The sequence below is a fragment of the Zosterops lateralis genome (assembly GCF_965231275.1).
Source record: "Zosterops lateralis genome assembly, chromosome: 5".
Taxonomy (NCBI): Eukaryota; Metazoa; Chordata; class Aves; order Passeriformes; family Zosteropidae; genus Zosterops; species Zosterops lateralis.
Window position 1 is genome coordinate 28,789,998 of NC_139766.1, and position 22,175 is coordinate 28,812,172.

The 22,175-nt window shown below is 33.0% G+C and overlaps 1 protein-coding gene across 3 annotated transcripts in view; it reads right to left on the bottom strand.

Moving 5' to 3' along the window:
- The window catches only part of SGCZ (sarcoglycan zeta), a gene marked incomplete at both ends in the record, with an annotated part of 382,627 nt that overhangs the window by 156,929 nt on the left and 203,523 nt on the right, over positions 1-22,175 (bottom strand). For all 3 annotated transcript variants that reach the window (XM_083862032.1, XM_083862033.1, XM_083862031.1), the window contains one exon: positions 20,364-20,558. In XM_083862032.1, the coding sequence (XP_083718158.1) occupies positions 20,364-20,558 (195 nt within the window). The remainder of the gene's footprint in view (positions 1-20,363; positions 20,559-22,175) is intronic.

Here is a 22,175-nt window from a genome sequence, read left to right on the forward strand (position 1 = left end):
TACAGAGGAGAAGTTATTAGCAAAGAAAAAAACCTTTGGAGAAACAGCAAGAGAGAGAAAGCTAGTTATTACCTACAGAAAATTAAGGGTCATCTGATAGAGACGTGAAGAAAATTATAATGTGTCATAAACCCAGTATTTTCATTGAGTTCATTTTTCCACATTTTTTTACTGCTGCTAGCTTTAGTTCCAAGGTTTATTTGTTGAAGATATTTTGCAAGTTTCCATTGAGAATTAGGGAGCAAAAAAAAGGTCAGATATAGAACAACCTTTTTGGTAAAAGTATTTTCCCACTGTTCACTGAGATTTTCTGTTCATTATTGTCCATATAAATTTATTTTGAAACATGGAGTATCTGAATATCTGATCTGATAAACAAAATTTCCCTGTGATAACTGTAGAATGTATTTTACATTCTGTAGCTTCTGTGTAAGAATGACACTAATTACACAATATATGTACAATGGGAGAACATATTTTTCTTATTGAATTTTTCTATTATTATTAGAAAAAATATAAATATTTTGCAATATAACTTTAGTCAACCGACAGTAGAAGCACAAGGTATGTCATAATCCATAGCCTATAAATTTAAATTAAGATTTAACCACTGAAAGTACCTGTTATTTTCTCTCTTCAGCATTAAGAAGGTGAAGCGTACAAAGAGCAAATGCTGAGTGATTTGAATAAAGAAGAGTTTTGTCTTAATATGTTTGTACTGATAAGAATAGCTCTTCCAAAAGACGATGTGCTAGTAGATTTTAAAAACACAACAGAGTGCTCAAATCACCTGATTTTCAATGTCCTCAAATCCCAGACATAACTATTTTGAGGGAAAAAAACCCCCAAACCTGTCCTGTGTAATATGCTTAATATGCATCAATTTTCCCATAACTAGAAAGGATTTTTCATCATCATGCTCATGCATCCCTATAAAGTTAATGAAGCACGCAGTCAAAAGTGCCAAATTACTTCCATTAACAAGATGCTCTCCTAAGATGCTGGAAGTTTCACAAGATAAAGGCAATAATCCTTTCTTGAGGATATTTGTGTAATTGTGAAGGATATTGAAATAAATATTATAAATATTGAGAAAGCAGTTTTTTACCTTTTCTATCTAATACTCAATGTATATCCAAACCAGTAACACGTCAAATTTTTAAAAATAATTATCACAAACTAAATCAAGAGTCATGAAATTAGCCATCTATGATAAGTTAGTACTAAACAGGAGTTAGCTTTTTGTTCCATTCCATTATATTTACTGCCTTGTATTATACACAAAATAGTAAATTTTTTGTTGTTCTATGTGAATCCTTTTTATTACCTAATTAGCTTTTTAAATTTATAAATCTGCCTATGTAAACAAATAAACATCTCAGACAATTAATGTTTGTCACCACATCCAGGTCTTTAACCTTTCTGAGACAGAGGCTGGCTGAATCTTTTGCAGAAGGTAACCATCATTTCCTACATGCTTACGTCCCCAGTCCAGAATAAATTTTTGTTTCCACTCATGTCATGGATTCCTGTAGCTTGTTTCAAGAAAATCAATCATAAATCCCTATCAGGTCTATTCAGATTGCATTGACCTCTTATTATATTCATCTTTATTGTTTATTAAATTATACTTTTGTTGAAAACACTTTCAGAAGACAAGTTTATTGACTCAGATGGAATGTACTTTCAACAGATTATTTCTCAAAAGATCAAGAAAAACCGTATTTCTTAGTCTGAGCAGCTCAGTTTGTACATTTGCTACACATTATACCTGTGAACTTACATCTAAAGTTGTGATACACTGCAGTGTGTTTAATTCCCCTGCAATTTCCCATAATCTCCCATAATTTTTAACTGAGGTGACACTGAAATTATCATCTACTAATTATTCTGTAGCAAAAGTGCATGAAAGATAGTAGCTAGAGACAAATGTCTCTGTTAACATCTAGATTCTAAACAACACTGGGTTTGGTTAAATAACAGTATTTAAATGTTTAAAATCAGCAGGTAGATAGGAAGAACAGTTATTTAGGTTTTAAATGAAAATTGGAACTTTATTTGGATGTATCATCATTTTTCCTATGCAATTAAAAAAATATAGTCTGTCAAGTAATAAATGTAATTCTAGCTAATAGTTTAGTTCTGCACATCCTTTCCTTCTGTGTTACAATTTGCTTTGTTGAAATCGATTTTCAGTAGTGAGAATAGCTTTCAATAATAGTTTCTACTCTTCAAATGAAGAGAATAAAAATAGATAAGGAATAAATTACGATAGATTATATAACACACCTTTAACAGCTGCAAAATTCTACAACAAATAGCATTTCAGGCATCCTCTGCTGACCCCTAGATTTTACTTATACCCATTATCATCAGATATTTGCTGAAAGGCAAAACACACACCTGATTTGAGCTGTCAGCCTCCATGCCCACAGTCCCTGTTCACTCAAAGTTCAGAAATCTTTTGACCTCATACAAAATGCCAGGGTTCAGTTTGCACAAGCATCATGAAAATCAGATGAGCCATGTTTTTCAGCATCTGTTCCTTCCTTCACAGCAATATTTTCCTGGAAAATGCAGGGCTGTCAGCATCAATAATTCTATGCTAATCCATCAACTTTTACCTATATTTTGTCCCATCAATTATACTCCTTAGAGCTTATTTAGCCATATATACCCAGCTGATGAGTCTCATATCAACAACCAGAAACTGCCAACACAATCTGCATTGAAGAGATGGTTTTTCCCTTTCTCTCTCCTTCCTTCCTTCCTCTACTCTCATTTTCAAGACTCAGCCTGTATTGCTCTGCCTTAGCATGAGCCTGAAACCACTTCTTCCTAAAGGCCTTTCTCTTCTGGTACTGTAATTTTTACAGTATCATTATAGAGTTTAGAGACAGTTTTATTGTAAGTAATAAATATTTCTAAAAGAATTGCAGCATCCAGCAATTGTGTTTATTTAATGTCACCAGCACATCACAAAATAATATAACCATTAGAGGCCAAAAGCGCTTCTAAATTAATATAAAATTTATACCCCTCCATTAATTGAACAAAGTAATAAAGAGACAACTAATGAGTACCCACTAGATATTTCAAACACTTCTAACATACTTAAATATTTCAAGATACTTTTAAATCTATAAATCATATAAAAATGAATGTGCCATATACTTCATTCCTCTCTGCTAACACACACATGCTGCATCTGTAGTGGCACTGTTAAAATTCACACCTGCAAAAATAACACCTTGCTGGTATTGCTAAATATGTTAGAATTTATGTGAAAGGTAATCATAATTTTTAAGAATATATTTATAGTTCCCCGTGCAAAGATTCTTAGAGAAAATAAACTAAGAGCCTATTTCCACTGAAAGGTAATAAAGTATATTCAGTATAGTTTCACATCAATAAAATGCCAGAATCACTCTAAGAACCTAGTTTTAGGTATATTTCAGAGTATATCTCTGTCTTGCATAGTCCTGCATTAGGCACTTAAAAAAAATAAGGAGTACAGTTGTTGGGTTTGTCCTGATTTTCATGTCTTTTTTTTTCTTTTCTTTCTTTTTTCTGTTGCTTCCTCTATCCATAATTTTTTCTTGACTCTAATTTCCTTATTCTTACCTTTCCAAAACTATATAATAAAAAAGCTGGTTTCCATAATTAAGCTAATAACTACCAGAAAAGCTTTTCTTAATAACAATGTTTATTTTAAATTTGCCTATTACAATGAAGAATGAAAAAATCCAGGAAATAATAAAAAAAAAATAGATACCTGTACCAGTACTCCAGGTAGGGTTTCACAAGGGTGGAGTAGAGGGGTAGAATCACCTCCCTCAAACTGCTGGCCTGGTTTCTTCTCATGCTCAGGACATAGTTGGCTCTCTGAGCTGCACCCTGATGGGTCATGTCAAGCCTCTCATGCACCAGAATCCCCACATCCTTCTCAGGACTGCTCTTATGCAAGTTTGTTTTCCAACAACTTTCATTTAGAAGTAATAAATCATTAACATTCTCAGCTAGGCAACTGCATAGAGTGCTAAAAATCAAACTCTGATTTTCAGAGTCCTTGTTCAATGATTTATTCAGAAGACTAGAATACTTCTTTGCAATATATCATAGCTGCTAGTGCTGTCACCATTTTAATTTTAGTGATCTAAAAATTATGTATTGTTTTTCATTTTTAAAACTTATTGCTGCCTGTGGCTAATACATCTATTAGCTAAGAAAGCTCTTTTATATGAAACATAAATGGCTTTTTTTCATTTCAATTTTTCCATCTCATAATCCTTTTTTATTCTCATAATTTTACCATATTTGATTAGTCTTTTCTTCTGCCTCCTATTTCTTCTTCCCTTGCCTATATATCCTTTCCTGTACACCTTCAAGCCTTCACTTTGCAGCATGAGGAAATTCAAATAATATGCAACCAATTCTGAAGTATAGCTATATGAATAATTCCACTCACATAAAACTGGAATAGTAAAGCATCTTATTTCTTAGGGTTTCTGTCCTCATGCTTATCACTGCAGAATGACTACATTAAAATAACATGCAAATAATACCAGTTCCATTGAGATAATTACATGGGGTGATTTGATAATCATGAGTGATAATGAAGACAATGGATTGGGGGGAAATAGGAACAGAGATAAAGCTTGGTCCAGAGGAGGGGCACCAAGTTGATCAGAGGGAGTGAGCACTTCTCCTAAGAGGAAAGGCTGAGAGAATTGGGATTATTCAGGGAAGGAAAAGGGAAGACTTGAGGATGACCTAAGTACAACCTCCCAGTGTCTGAAGGGAGGAAAGATGGAGAGAAACTATTTACAAAAGTGTGTGGCGAAAGAACAATGGGAAATGGGTTCAACTTGAAGGAAAGTATATTTAGATTAGATATTAGGGAAAAACTCTACTGTGAGTGTTGTGGGGCACTAGAACAGGTTCCCCAGAGAAACTGTAAATGCCTCATCCCTGTCCAAGGCCAGGTTGGATGGGGCTTTGAGCAACTGAATGTGCCCCTGCCCAGGTCAGTGAAGTTGGAACTAGATTATCAAGGTCCCCTCCAACCCAAACCATTCTATGACTCTTTGGTGATTCTATGATTCACTTATAAAAATGAAAAAAGGAAACACAGTTTTTTATTTTATCTTTACCTGATTATTCATGAAATTTTTGTGTACTTTTAAGAATTTTATAGACCTGAGAAGTCTGCTTTTATATTGCTATATAGATTTGTTTTGCTTTCCAAGGAGATCTAATGAAAAACAGGAGAGTGTTGGAGCACTCAATATAAAGACAATTTTTGTCAAATAACAGAAAAAGACTTTCTGTCAAATAACAGAAAAAGAGTTTTTGTCAAATAACAAAATAATACTTACTGAAAATATGCAAGTCTTTTCTGCTTTCATTTTACATTAAATTTAAATTAGAAAGATTGTTTTGCCTCTTACACTGAATGTTTTTTAATTTCTAGATAGTTTTGGAAAATTACCACCTCAGATACCAGTAATAGTGCCGCCATACCTCTAACCCACTGTGTGTCAATCAGAGATTGTGGCATTTTTCATTTCCTTCATCTGATAGTCAAACAAAAACTGCCATTCTATTAGAAAGCTATTGGAGGTGCATTTTTCTTCAAATATTTTTAGTTTCAAAACTAACTATGGAAAATATTCTTGCATTCTTTCATGATACTCCATTTCAAAGGTATCAATCAGCCCAAATCACATGGGCAAAGTCAACTAAAACACTCATTATATGAGCTTTCTGTGGCTAGATCCTAAAGGATATTCAAATCTGAATATAAGGACAAACTTCTGGCAATCATTGTTTGTACATTGACTTGATCAAGGTCAGAGGGCAAACAACAGATGAATATTAAAATGCAGCCAGCAGAAGAAAGGCTGTCTGTGATTCCCGTGGGTAGCTGTACATACAGGTGTGTTTCATACACACAAATGGAAATTCAAGGCATACACAAAAATGAAAGAGACCCGTAATGAGTTCTAGGAAGACAGAGATAGCTTAAACATGCTTTTGCATCTCTAAATTGTTGTCAAAAACAGCAATTAAAAAATTAAAATAAAATAATCTAAATTATCTCAGATAGCCATATAGTGCCCTCTTCTTTGTAGATTTGGCAGAGGGATAAAGATCTGAGAATAAGCCCAAAAAGTGACCTAAGTATATGTATTATATGGATTACTTCTTAGTAATTTCAAGTGAGTTTCATCCATTCTAGTAAACTGAAAAATATATTTATAAAAGGACATCTATAACATTTTGTTTAAGAAATTTATACAAGTATAACACCGGGTTGCCTAAGGTTTTATCTGAAGCCAAGAGCAAAAACAAACAACTGATCAATGTTTTCTATTCAAGACATTTTGATGGGGTTTTTTTTCAAAATTTATACAACCAACACAAACATAGTTATATTTCTAAATGTGAAGGAAAGAAACTCTTTGAAATTCTAACATGGAAAATATCCTAAATATATTCATAAACTGTTATTCCAATACCTTGCATAGTTCTTTTTACCATCTCTTCAGAATTTCTCTTAAACTGTTCGCAAAATTAAATAAAAGCAGACATTGCTTCGAAATAGTTTAGTTAACTAAACTAAACTTTTATGACAGAGAGCAATAACTTACAGATCAAAATCCAGAATTTAGTTTGACAAGATATCAGGTTAGTTTTGTTCTGCTGTGCTGCAACACTGCTACCCAGCCTACTCCTTTATTTCCTTATCCATTTATGGGAGGAAGTCAAGATTTTAAGTAATTACTGATTTCCTGGGATTAGGAATAAAGCACTTAGTTCTATTGACTTTATGTGATCCTCAAATTCCTACTTTGACTGCACACTGTGATGCATTGAAATACACAATACAGACCACTGGTTTAGCAATATAATGTTTAAACTGAGAATCATGTCCTCAATCCTGCTTCATAAAAATCATAAGAATGGCCATTCTGGGTGAAACCAAAAGTTAACCCCAATGTCTCATTTCCAATAGCATCAGAAACACAAATATTAAAATATGATATTCAGATCCAGGATATAATTTTTTTATGTTACATTTTCCTTACATGCATTTACCCATCCAATTGTCAATCATCCATCAATTTTTTAACATCATGGGGTGAAGTGCTCCATAGATTAAGTACAGTTGATGCTGTCAGAGTAACTCTTTTCCCAACTTTTACCAACTCCTCTCCATCCAAGTGGGTACCCAACACACAATGTTCCTTCTGTGGCCTGAACAGCAGTCTCTTCTCTGTAGCTCATGTTCAGCTGGCTTCCACATTATCTGGACACCTTTTCCTTACTGCCTTATTTTCCTAGACTCACCCTGGAATTGGTACTTCTAATCATCAGTAAATGAAAAGAAAGATGAAGGACTTGTGTGCCTCACATAGACCTCTAATGCACAATTCCTGATCTTCACTATCCTACCCAGTCACAGAAATTCTTTGTTTGCACACTTCACTGATCCACCTCTGTGAGAATCAATACTTCCAGCACCATACTTAGAGGTTTTAGAGCCTGCATGAGCATGCTGCTCTTCAACATCCTTTACAGGAGAGTATTTGTTTATTTAGCTGTTACTTCCCAGAGTCAACATGTTGCGGTGTGCATTTTGGATTTTGTAAAGTTTTGTACGATTTTTGTTATTCATTTTCTGTAGAAGGTTCATTCCTACTCCCACACCCCTCTTCCTTAATCACTGTCATTAACTCACATAATAAGCCTAGCTCCCCCCATTGTGTCTCTTTAGTAGCTCTGGCTCTCTCCATTGTATCCCCTTAATAGTCCCATCTCGGTGCTTTGTATCTTATCTGTGAACACACCGCTGGTTCTTGATGGCCCAAGCCAAGCCAGGTGGATCAGCCAAGGCCTCAGGTATCTCTACACCCCTTTTACCCCTAAATGGTAATGTCAAACCCCCTTCTACCTTTGTCATTCCCCCTCATTTCCATCAGTAATGCCCATGTTCATAAGGGCAAGTTAGAGCCAAAACTCACACTCACTCATGCTTTGACCACCTGGGCTTCGCCCTGAATTAAAACCTTCCTAAGTGACACCAAGTGTGAGTCGCTCCTTCTTCCAAGCGAAGTCACGTCTCTGTATGAAATCTGGACCCAAAGGATTAACTCGTTTGTATGGCATCTGAAGAGCAGAGCTAGCCAGAGATACAAGCTCAGAAGGACCAAATCCACCCAACATACTACATGTATGCACCATACGCAACAAATACTCTGCTCGATAAGGAAATATTTCACATAGAATGGATCTGGAGGGAGTCTTACAACACCAACTGGCATAAAGCTGTGCAGGACAGTATTTTTCAAATAACATACATGCTGTCAAAATTGACTTTAAATTACTTTTGAAAACCTAGCCATTAACTGCTAACCTGATGCTTGAATCTTTTAGACTCCGTGTATAAAAATAATACCAAAGCATACAAAAAAGCCACACAGAAGTGTGAAAAAGTTTATATAAATACTTACATTCAACAGAATGCACTACCTGGTAGTGAGAGGTTCCCAGTAAACGACAAGCTGTAAAGTAAGATTTTAGAAATGCTCCCTGTAATACAGAAAGATTACTTTCTGTAAAAGTAAAAGTAAAAAAACCAAACTGTAAAAAGATGTAAAATAATTATTTAGGAATATCTTTGTGTGTGTGTCTAAATTTATATGCTGTAAGTGTATTGAATATTCAGTAATACTCTACTAATAAATTTCAGTTAACTATAAAAGAGCATTGTGAAATATTTATATGAGTGGACTAGTTAGATGGACTCTTCAGATCTTCTGCAACAAATAGTTTGCAGAATATTTCAGCTGAGCTTATACCTTTGAGAACCTGTGTTTATACTGTATCCTACTGTAAAATCTATACTTATTTTCATTTTGACTGAGGCAGTGTTTTAAGTGCTTTCAGAACTTTAAGAATGGTTAAGAATTATCAAGTGTTTTATTATACTCTTACTTTACATATGACTCAGGTTTCACCCGAACCTTAGAATATCTGAAGTAAATTTATTCACACACCCCATAAATCCAAAATCCATTAATGTTTCCCTTCAGACTACAAAACCTATTTTTTATATTACAATACAGTAATAAATGCCCTTATCTGCCACTGGATTTTATTTTCTTGAAAGTAAATATGTTAACCTTCAGCAAGCTCCAGGTTACAGCTTTATTAAACCTTAAAACAGAAGTGTAAGAGTCCTTTGACAGTTAGATGAAAGCTCAGATAACAGTTCATAACAGGATATTTATTTTTCCACAGTTCATATTAAAGAACTGCAGACCATAACACTCCTGCTTAATATGAAAAGTGATGTGAGAGTTTACAGCAAGCATATTCCCCCAAAGTTTTATATCTGCCACAGACTTTGTGTTGCCATACTCTTTGCCCTTTTTTTCTGTTCAACAGGTCTTCCTTTGGTACCACAAAAGAGTGGGACCTTTTTGCAATCACGACAAAAGGATTTCCTCCTGGTGATAGGATTTAATTTAAATTACTTTGCAAATAAGTCATGAAGTTTAAAAGTAAGAGCAAGATAACATAGAACTAATCTTAAAAATCAACCCTCTCTCTTTATAGTTAACACTTCAATTATTGAAGAATCAAACAAACAAAAAAAAAAAAAAAGCAAAAAACCAAAACAAAACAAAACAAAAAAACCCACAAAACAAACAAACAAACAAAAAAACTCCACCAAAAACTAACCTGTGGAAACCACCAGGAAATTCAAATGTAAATTAGTTTACATACCCCTTGAGGAAAAAAAAGTTTGGATGTTTATATACACATAAGCTTATATCAATCAGTCTGAGGAACAAATCCACAGGCAAATTGTTGTCATCATACATTTTTATTTTAAATTGACAACTGTAAAAAATGAACACATTTTTTCAATAGTCATTATCATCTTTTGGTAAATAAATAGCAATGTCAGAGTATGTGACAAAAACTATTTAAAATAAGTGTCTTTAATATTGCATGTTCAGTCAATAAAGCTAATATAGGTATTTGTCTCCTCTGTTACTTCTGTGAAGCCTGACCAGACCCCAAAAGATGACTGGTATGAATTGTATATTCCTGAAAACAATGAAGGAAATGAGAAAGCTCCATCGCTAAAAGATGGAAGAATGATTTGAAGATGACCAAGTATATATTTTTTAATTTCTATCTTTACATTTGCTTTTATCTACCTTTATTATTAAAATATCATCTCAACTGAGTATGATAGCAATTTTGATTTTCCTTTTATAAAGTTGATTTTCATTTTTTGACTTGTGTCATCCCAGAATATGAGAAGGATGTGTTAAAATTTGAACTATTCAAAGTTATTATATATAAATTCCTATTGTATTTTATTATACTTATTCCAATTTTTATTTTTTCTTGATGTAGACAGAAATCTGTTACTCTCTTGCACATCCTTGCTGTTATAAATCTGAGCCTTGTAGAAAATAAGAAAAGTAAACACAGTAATTAGAAATTTCTCTTTGGGAAAACATTTCTTGATGTTGCTCTACTGTATAAATAGATGTCAATAAGGTGAGAGAAAACGAAAATCTATAATTAAAACAATTGTATAGATTGTGAGTTTGCACCACAAAAATGCTGATTTCATCATTAGAGACACCAAAATATATATCTGGGGGTCTGTTTTGTAAGATGCAGTAAGCTCAAAACTCTTTAAAAGATCTAACACACAGCTGTGCACAATTTGTTGTACTTAACTGAGTGTTAAAGTAAAACGGTGTGGACTACATTATTGATGGACACTGATGTGACAGACCATAATGCCTGATTAACAAATCATTGGACAAGCTCTGATGCACCAGGCTTTTCTTTAATAGGCAGCCAATTTTAGATTACAATTAAGAGGTTTTGGACTGTGTATTAACATTGACTTCTGTTTTGTGATATTTCCACTACTTCTACATTGTCTCTTGAAATACCATTTATAATCTGCTTTTACTGGATTTTTTGATTTTCATTCTTTGATTGTACCTAGCAGTGATAAAATATGTTTGTCAGGCATAGAAATGATACCTCCATCAGTGTTGTAACTTTTGGGTAAAAGTCTTGAAAATCTTTCTCATCATTTGCTGCAGGACAGACAAACCCCTTATTCACAATTTTTATTAAAAAAAAAGTCCTTGCTTCTGCATCAGTGAAACATTTGAATCATCATTTATTCCTGTCTGGGAGTCCAGCCACATATTTAATATCCTGACTTATAAGAAAGAAGAGGAAATACTCTGCCATGTAAGACATTTATCACTTCGTATTCTATCTTATCTTCCTGTTTCTTTTTTAATTCCTAAATGTGCTAGGTCTAATTTAGGCTAGATTTACATAAGTACATTCTGCTCTTGTATTAATACACAGACTTGTATTTATTTCGAGATGGATGACTTGTACAAATGAAAGCAGGATTCCAAGCAGAGAATGTAATTTTTTTATTGAACTCTTTACTCAGATAAGTCATCTCAATAATAGAAATGAAATAAGAATGACACATTTCATTATTCATATAGACTGTTGGTGCTTTTAAGTAACCAAAGTCTATTCAAGTGGTTGTTATCTCTCTAATCACTGCTAAATAGGCTTACAAAATATTATTGCTTGGCCTGAAGTATAAAATTAACTCTGATTTAGTTGCTTCACTTGAGACAAACATGCGGATGCATTAGCCTTCTGTTCTTTTCTTTTCATGACTTTCTGTTGATTATTTTCAGGAACTCTGGTATAAAAAAATTTTTTTTTCCTCCTTTTTTCTCCTCATTAAAAATGACTCATATCAAAAATGTTCTTCAAATATCTGCTATTCAAGTTACGCACTTGGGCAAATGTAAGTATGAGAACTATCTTATTTGATAAAACTTTAAGAATTCAAAATTATATTTATATAATGTTCTCCTGAAAATCTCATTTTCTATAAACACTAATGTCACGCTAGAAAACACACAGAAAAGAAACAGAGAGCCTTTAATGGAGATTAAATTAATTCCATTTTGATGAAAGCAAATATTTGAAAAAAATTCTGAGATACTTGTTCCAGCCTATTTACATAGTGAATAATAAGCTGTCTAGTAAACATCGTTCACTCAGCTTGAGCACCAGATTATTTCAGAGAAGGTAAACGTCTGCAAACTGAATATATACATATCTATACACACACATACCTATATATGTATGTTCACATTTTCGGCTAACCTATTACATGAACTTAAACTGCTGTTGCTCTCTTCTGTACATTCTGTAGCCACTGTCTGTGTCTGTTTTTGGAATGTTAAGGCCCTTATAAGAGTGTGCACTAACCCACGACTGGTGCAACGTCAGAATCACTCCAGTGAAGGGTAGAAGATGTAGCCATCCCCATTTTGAAACATGGGGCAAGCTACCTTTGAAATGCTGGTCAGCTCACATGGAATAAAGGTACAAGTTATATCTTTGTCCCTTAAACTGATAATAAGTCAGTCCTGACACTTAATGAAACAAATCTAAAGCAATGATACAAATGAGCAAGAAGTGGCCTTGGAAAGGCAAATGCCTCTCCATGTTCTCAATGCATGACTACAAAGTAAATAGTTTTTATAGGCACTTTTCTCCAGGAAGTCAAGACCTAGATACTACAGTAAAAATTTCCAAAGCCACTGTAAAGTCAAGTTGAAATTGTTTAAACAATTGTGTAAGTAGATTAACTTTTTATACAGTTAATTAAATGACATTTTTACAAGACTGTCTAAGGTGCAATGTGTTTACTTCCTTTTTCTTTTGGGAAGTCTAGTAGTACTCGGCCATTAAATCTGAATGACCAAACAAATATAGAAATGATAAATTAATTTTATCCCATTCTCTCTTCATCAGAGATCATTTGTTAAAAACAAAGCCTAAAAAGTACAGGCATTTCACTTCAGGAAAAAAACCAACTAATTTAAGATCTGCATTCAGCCACACAGAGTCAATAAATAACCTGCACAGTAAGCAAAGAAGTTAATGTTTGCTGAGAATGCTATTAAATACAATTGTTTTAAACAATGACTTCCTACTTTTTATCAAGAGATATCTTTCCATGAGATGTGCAGGACTATAAAATACCTAACAAAATACATTTAACAGTGGCTTGACTGTTCATGCAAGATGTTGACTTATTTATCACAAACTTGATGTCAGATTAGTCACCTTTCCACTTGTGACACAACAGATTTCATACTAATTACTGTACAGTCAAGTAAACCTTCACTGTACTTGCTCTGACACTGATTTTTTTTACTCCCCATAAGGACTAGGAAAAGAGGTACATACAAGGAAGTGATTTAGAGGAATGGTACTAGAAATACTTAAAATGAGTTTTTCATTGTGCTCAGGACAGCAAATATAGGAAATGCTCAAAAGAGAGTAAGAATAAATCTTGCCTACGGCACTGAAAATGAAAGAGGACACAAGCTGTACAAAATACCCTCCAGCTCTCTAAAGTTGTGCTTTTACATGAATGTTAAAAAATGGGATAAAAAAGTCCAAGCAAAATTAACTCATAGAAAGAACAATTTGCTGACATTATATGAGTAAGTTGTTGAATTATTCATGGAGCTGACAGGTTCATTTAAGAAGCTGAAATTTCTGATTTCCAGTGCACCATAAGGATATGAGAACACAGTCAGTTATATAAATACAACTTTGTGCATACATGTATATATGTTCATGTGCAGACATCTGGTTTCTAATACTCATTTTAGCTGGCTGAAGATTTTCTAGACATTTTTTCAAATAATTTAAAAGTCAAATTTTCAAAAGAATTCTGAATCTGTGCAGAAAATATCCCTGAGGAATACACAGCCATTTCATTGGAACTTTCAATAAAATTTGTTACAAGGTTGATATGTAATGTTTGAGAATAAGAAACAGTAAGACAGATGTCACCTATCTGTTAAAAAAAATTTCAGAAATCAGAAGGACTAACAACTTACGGGTAAAACAGGGACCTGGAACATGATCTACATTGGAGACAATATGAACCTTGGTCTCTCATATCTTAAGTCTCATAATCATTAAAATTTAATTATATTGCCTGCCCTAGATTGGAACTTTTTCACTTTAAAAACCAAACAAAAAGAAAACAAGAGCTTTCTTGTAGTCATCCCAAAACATAACATCATGTTCTTGAAAGCTAAAATACTAATGGATCTAGAGAAATAATTTCCCACCTAGTAAAAAGATAAAAAAATTTAAAAATGAGATCATTTACATTTTAAAAAATTATTGACAATAAGTTATTGTCATTGAAGTAAATTAAACCTGCAGATGTGACAGAATTTATTTAATAAATATATATCAATGGCTGCTATTCATATTTATTCAAAACCTTATAACAAATTGCTGCCTTTGTCAAATCAAAAGTTTTCCGTTTGCCAAACAACAAATTTTTTTTGAGATAAATACAATTACAAAACTTCAAAATTTTGAAATGCCAACCTGCTACAAATTTGACATATGTCAAAGATTGTCTAAAAACAGGGAAATGGCCCTTCCCTAGCTCTACTTGAAATTATATTAGTTATTATGTGAAAAAGCTATCTTCATCACATAGCTCAGCAGAACCAACTGAACCAATAACCAAATATTGTTCTGACCATCAAATAAACACATAGGGTAGTCAAAGAATATTAAAAATGTAAATATTCATATCATTGTCATGCTTGTTGAGAAATGGATAATTACTATTACAGTACAGTTTAAAAATAGATTCTTTTTCTTCAGTATACCAAGAGAGTTAGGTCTGCACTTATATAAAAGTATTGAACAGAACTGATTTAGTTCTGTATCACTGAAAAACTTGGGCATCAAATTATAAATTGTACTTTTAAGGAAATTGCAAGTGTTGCCTCCATATTGGATATTAAGATCAGAAGCATGTGTGTGTCCCAACACAGAGTTAAATATTTGAAAAACTTCCACTTTCTTGCACATTAATGAAAACCCAGGGATATATGTCTTGTTTACTGGTCTTTATAAGTAATCTTAATATAATATTATACTTCAGATTTAGATTTTTGCAGATCTGAAAGCTTCTAATTGTAAAACTGAAACTTGTAAAGGAATATAGGGAAAATTTGTAATTATGCAAACATGAGGAATTAATGGTTGCATATTTCTGCCTTATTACATATGTTGTCATATAAGAAAGAAATCATGTTTACTTGGCTTGTGTATACTCAGGCAGACATTCAACCTGCAAACTACCTGCTGCCCATAGCATGTGAACCCAGAGCTAGGCAGCCAGCAGAGCCAGTATGCTCAGTTGGGGGCATGAAGAACATGCATTCCAGCCAGGAAATTCAAACTGCTCTTTAAACTCTGCTTACATCTGAAGCTAAAGCACTGCTCAAAGTCCCTGGAGAAATAAATATCTCTACCCAGATGCTAAGCTGTCTGGTTTCTTATCTTAAAAGTAATTCCCATAGTAGTACTGGCAAGAGGAGTTTAATATGGATCAATAAAGACAACACTGTGTCATGACAAGCAGTCAAAACTAACTGCAACTACAGCAAGAGACCACACCTGAAGTAGGTGGTGGCATTCTTGCAGGGGTCACAAAATATCTTTTCCTTTATGGATTCCTAGAGGTAATCAGAATATGAAGACACACAAAACCAGACGTACAACCAAAATCAGTGAAATAACTTGGTGGTATGTGGCTGCCACAGGCCACAAAAAGAGATCTAAGCACTAAAGGCACGACCATTTTTTCTAATATTACCATTTTTTAACTTTAGTAAACTCCAGACATCAATGTCATCTAATAACCAATGGAACAACATAATATTAAATAAGTGTCAATATCAATGCCAATTGTGCACATATTAGAAAATGTATAAAAGAGCTGTTATTAAATGCCTCCTTCACCAAGAGTTTCTGTGTTGATTACTCCATGTTATTTCACAATATCACATCCCAACAATAAGAAGAATGCTGTGAATCCCCTTTTTTAAAGCTAATTTGAAATACATGCAGAAAACTTTCAGTCATGTATCACTACACTGGTATTTGGTTAGTAATAAAAATATATAGTAAATGTCTTTTACAAAGTAATAATTCAGATTGACAGAGCGACAATATGCTTTATGTATTATCAGCTATATGAAGAATAAATTATATAAAATGATAGTTCTATTGAGGTTAGAATAACTTAGACATGATACAATATAAAAATTTTATCCGATAATAATGCTAAAGTAATTCGATCTTTTTAAAAAATCAACTAATTGCTTATGCTGTGGTCCATATAAATACAGGTCAACAAAAACGCAGGTACAGTAAAAAAAATATTTCTGTTTTCACAAGCCTTTAAAATTCATATCTATTACATATGTGAAACAACCATGAGGTTCTAAATAAAAAACCATTAATATTTTACCCCTTAGCTCTGGTACCAAGTCATGACTTGAGTGTCTATCCTTCCTGAAATCTCTAGTATTGTAACTGTACAGACAGAAAAAAGTGACTAACAGCTTTGAGCTTCATTAAACTTGTGTAACATAGACTGAGTAAGAGGTAATTACATCCTGATGGAAAGTGAAATACAACTGTTTCCATGAGGTAGGCTGTGAACCATGCCAAGCTTAGTACAAGGAAAGGAAACTGTGTCTCATGAAACAAGTCCTCTAAAACTACTATTTTATGTATTGACAAAAGTTACAGATTTTAGTTCCTGGCTTAATTTTTCCAAGATATTTTGCATGTCTCCTTTGAAAATCAGATCTTCAAGATCATCCAGTCCAATCATCCATCCAGTACCACTACAACCACCCCTAAACCATATCCCCAAGTGCCACATACAGATGCCCTTTGAACACTTCCAGAGATGATGACTTCACACCTTGCCTGGGCAACTTATTTCAATGTCTAACTACTTTCTCAGTGAAAAAAAAATAAAAATCTATTATTTATTCTCAACCTCCCCTGGCACATCTTAAGGCCATTTCTTCTCATCCTTTCATTTGAGACATGGCAGAAGAAAACAACCTCCATCTCACTACATGCTCCTTTCAGGCAGTTGTAGAGAGTGATGAGGTCCCCCCCCAAGTCTCTTCCTCTCCAGGCTAAACACCCCCAGCTCCCTCAGCCAATAAGACATTTTCTAGACCATCTGCCAGTTCTGTTGCCTATCTCTGGACATGCTACAGCACCCCAATGTCCTTTAAGAACGGGGGGCCCCAAAATTGAACACAGTACCTGAGATGTGACCTCACCAGTGCCAAGCACAGAGGGATAATCATGTCCCAAGTCCTGTTGGCCACACTGTTCTTGATACAGGCCAAGATGTCATAGGGCTCCTTGGCCCTTTCTAAAAAAATAATTGAACAGTGAGGTAACAGAGTTTGACTAGATATTAGAGAACAGTAAGACTAAGCTACCAGTGAAAAAACACCTTTCAAAAATTATTACTACATCTATGGTTCCTCCATCTAATACTCCTTCTCCACAAATATTAATTACTTTTAATTTTGCTCATCAGATATTATATATCCATATTTACTTTCAAGTTTCTTATCTTGTACACTGGAAGAAGAGATTATATCCCTGGACATTTCTCTGTTTCCTAGTCATATTACATAATCTGATAAAAGGAGACTTGCACACCTTGCCTGTACTATGCTTTTACACAATTGCAAAAAACCAATTTTTTTTTTTAAATACCTCTGATAAGCTATTCAACATTTGTCCTTGAGAAAAATCACATCAGTTGCCTATCTTACTATGAGATGAATGCTTTACAGAAGACCCTATTTCTACACACTGAGTATAAAAAGAGCAGGGGATAACTAGCTCAGATTCAGAATGTGACTTTTATGTGCAAGGTCAATATATTCAGAAAGCTTGTACAACTAGAAACTTGATCACAGAAAGGCTTTTATTATGCCAAATTGTCAGTGACTGTAGCTTTATAGTTAAAAATAGAAAGTCAACAGTTAATACAAATTAACAGTGTTGCAATTGTCAGACTGCAGTGACAAACCATGATCTGGCTCTTCATGACCCCTTGAAACGTTGCAAATACTATTGTCTTTATAGAAAGCTCAACACTAGCTTATGCTAAAACAGGAAAAAATTAAAATAATGTCAAAATGTCAAAGTAGTCCAATTTCAGTAATTATCTTTATTCTTCTTTTGAGCAAATACTCTTGAGTTTTCTAGCTGCACTTCTGATTTCCTATCACTCTCCAATTATACAAACAAAATTTCTTAGCTTACATCTATCTGCACCTATATACATGCACAAGGAATAAATAAATATATATTTCAAAGCCATTACCTTTTTAAATACACAAGCTTTAGGTTCACAAACAAAATTATTTTACTCTCAAACACTTACCCCTAAGAATGTGACTCTTTCAGACTTAATACAAAATTCCCACTCTTGCTCAAATGTGCATGTGAGGACACGAACATGAAGACGTTACCCAACTTTTAACATGACAATCTTCTAGCAATAGTCTAGCATACAGAGATTCCAATGTGAACACTACTCAAAATAGAAGACTACCTACCATTCCATGAGTCTGCAGAAGTAAATTCATTCTTCAGCACATAATTTTACAAATATATTTGAATATGATCAAGGAAAAGGTGCTTCATTACAAGAGCTGCAAAGATCTGTTTGTTTTCTGCACTAGATTCAGTAATTAGTTCTAAATTTTAAACTTTCCAATAAACTTGAATATGCAGGAAAGAAAAACATTTTGAAATTTCTCTTTTTGTTTTGTTTTAAAAAGCTGCATGATCAAGTTTGAAAAGATTTAAACTGATAGTGTGATAATAGCTTATATTATGGAAGGTCAAACAATCTCTAGATATGGAAACAGTATTTTCAAATATTCTATTGGAATGCAATCTTCTGCACAGAGAAAAATCCTGTGCTTTTTAAAAATCTATATTTTAATTTTTTTTAAAAAGAGTTATGCCTAAATATGTTTCCAGTACAAATAAAGAATTATTCTAATAAGCAAAAACATGTATGGGTATCTTATTTTGAAATCATATTGCACACACACACACACAAAAAAAAACCAACAAAAAAAAAAAAAAAAAAAAAAAAAAAAAAAAACCAAACAAAAAACCAAACCAAACAAAACAAAAAAACCAAAAAACAAAACCAAAAACAAACCCCACAAACAAAACCAAAACCCAAACAAACAAACAAAAAAAACACACCAAAAAAAACACAACAAAAAAAACACCCTCAGAACAAAGGCAACTCCCAAAAGGTTCTCACAAAGTTTTTTGTATATGAATATAAAAGTCATACAGTTGTCAAAATACAAATTCAACATGTTCATCCACTAGTAGAAAACTCAGAGGAATTAAAAGTATTTGCACAATATGGATCACCAGATAAGAGTTTCAGATAACCCAAGGCATTAAAGATCATCAACAGATCCAGAACAATTTTAGACACAGGTTTTTTTGCTGATTTTGCTGGCTATTCTTTTATTTCCAATAAGCTAATGGAGAGGGGAAACATATTGTGAAATAGGAATTAGAAATTTATAACTACCTATGCTAAAATATGGATTATGAAGGTTAAAATCCAGAGAGGAAGACTGCACTGATCCTGAAGACTGCACTGACTGCTATTTTAAACGGTCTAGTTCTGTCTTTTCTTTTTATATATAAAAAGTCTCTGCTCTGCTGCCAACTAGTACACGCTGCTACCAGTTTCCATTGAACACAGATGTTCTTTCAAGTGTACATCTGACATACTTTGCTGATATATAATATTCCAGCCAGAGATTGACTCATTAAAGCATGTGTCTTTTAGAATCACCTACCCCTGCATCCACACAAAAACAGCCACTCTAAGTTCTAGGTGAAACACAGTCCAAATTGCCAGTAAACCTTAAAAAAATAGGAAGAGCAAAAGAAAAAAACCCTATAAAAGGAATCATACATTGACACGACCAACCCAGTTCCCTCTTAAGAGAGATATTATGCAGAACAGATTTAGTAAACTGCTCTTGATAATTATTTAGTGGTGAAAAGAAAACATAAGATGCTTGGGGCAGTCATCATGACACTTTCGATTTGGGCAAACAAAAACCAAAAATCTAAGATCAAAATAAAATTTCAAATACGATTAACCAAAACTATCATAATAGATAGGGCACCAGTCTATGCACTGCAGAATATATGTAAAAACTATAAATACTTCAACTAACATTCAAAGAAGTACATACAATTTTTCCTCCAAAATGACAAGATTTGTATATAACATGGTAAAGACTATAAGTCAGTACTTGAAGAAATGAGGTACGTAAAATACTTACCACTGTGAAATTCATAACCTTCAAAATCCATATTGTCATTGCTAAATTAACAATCATGGTAACCAACAGCAGAAGGACAAAGAAGTATAAGCACCTCTTTCGCCATCCATAAATCCCTACTGGGTAAAACTGAGGATGTTCAGTCCTTGGAAGGCTGTTCTGTTGTGTTGCTAATATATACTGCTCTCGTGTCATCTGTAAAAGAAAGATGTAAATATAAGTAAGTAAATGAGAGCTCTGTTTTTCACATGTAATTTCATATTACATGAAAATTATCTCAGAATGTATAGAAAAATCAGCACAGAAGATATACATTCATCTATTATTAACCACATCAATGTTATTTTTACTAGGCATCTAGTAAGAATTTGATGGATTTAATGAATTTAAAGTAAACTTTCAGTTTCTATTTAAAACTGGATTTGTATTTCTAATTTTTCAGCAAGAAATTATTAAAAAATATGAGTAATCCATGCATGTATCTTACGCTCTAATTCTGAATATTTGTTTATTGTCCTTTATGAGATTATTCAGCAAAATTTGGTTCTAGAGAAAGAGCATCATACACCTTTTCTTTTGTACTGGTTTTGGCTAAGGTAAAGGTAATTTTCTTCATATAGCATGTAGCCAGTACGTTCTCTCATACAAATAGAAGAAAAATCTCACGTTTCTAAAATAACACTTTCATAAATGAAGTTTGCACTCTTTTATTATACTTAGCAAATTAAATTAATAATTGATGCTATTATACATGCCTCCATATTAAAAAAAAACCCAAAAAAACCACAAAAACATTTTGCCCTTTAAAGGATACATACAATTACAATCTGCTGAATTCCTGAACTAGTTTAAATTACATAAGCAAGCAGTAACCACTTGCAAACTGTTTAAAGAACTTACTATTAATACTTCTTTAGAATAAAAGTATTTATACCATTTACTAAGAAATTGTTTAATTGGTTTTTTCTCATTAACTTTTTTTTTACAGATATTTATATTCATATTCAGCTGTCACATTGCTTTTAGACGGAAAGGTATTAAATTTTCTCTGTGACTTAAAAATTAAATTAAAGCAGTCTCATTCTGTTTATGTAAGAGTTCTTTCTGTAATATGCCCATTAGAAATTTTGTTTTAATGGGCTTTATGCTCAGGAGGAAGAAAAAAACCACAAAACAAAACAAGATACCCAAAATAAACACAAACTCAACAAACTTATAAACCAGATGAAACAATCAATTTTGCTGCCTTTCTTTTGACTAAAAAATAATAAAAATGCATAAAAAGTAGTCACTTGATTCAATGGGAAATAAAAACCTCATTACATTCATTTGAAGGATCAAGGAAATGTTAATCACATAAGATTTTTAAAATGTGAAGCTCAAAAATGTTCATGTAATTATCTGTGTTGCTAGATATTTATCCAAATCAACGCTCTTTAGGTTTCACCATTCTTCTAGTGAATGAGATATTAATGGAATAAATTAACTCACAGTGAATAATTAGAGCCATAAGTCCTAGAACACACATCCATATTGTGACAGCATATATACCACTGAAATAAGTCAAAACAGAACTAAAGATTTATTAAGCAGATTTTAAATAAAGTAACAAATTGGTATTTTATAATTTTTATTTTTTTAAATCATGATTTATTCTCTTTGCCTTCAATTTCAAGTAAATGTAATGTTTAGCAGTTTATTTATGTGGAAAATTTTACAAACAAAATTTCCTTTAATGCCATTTCTCAATTCTCCCAAAACAAATTATGGCCAGGTTTTAAGACCTTGTATCATCTTCTTATCATATCCTGG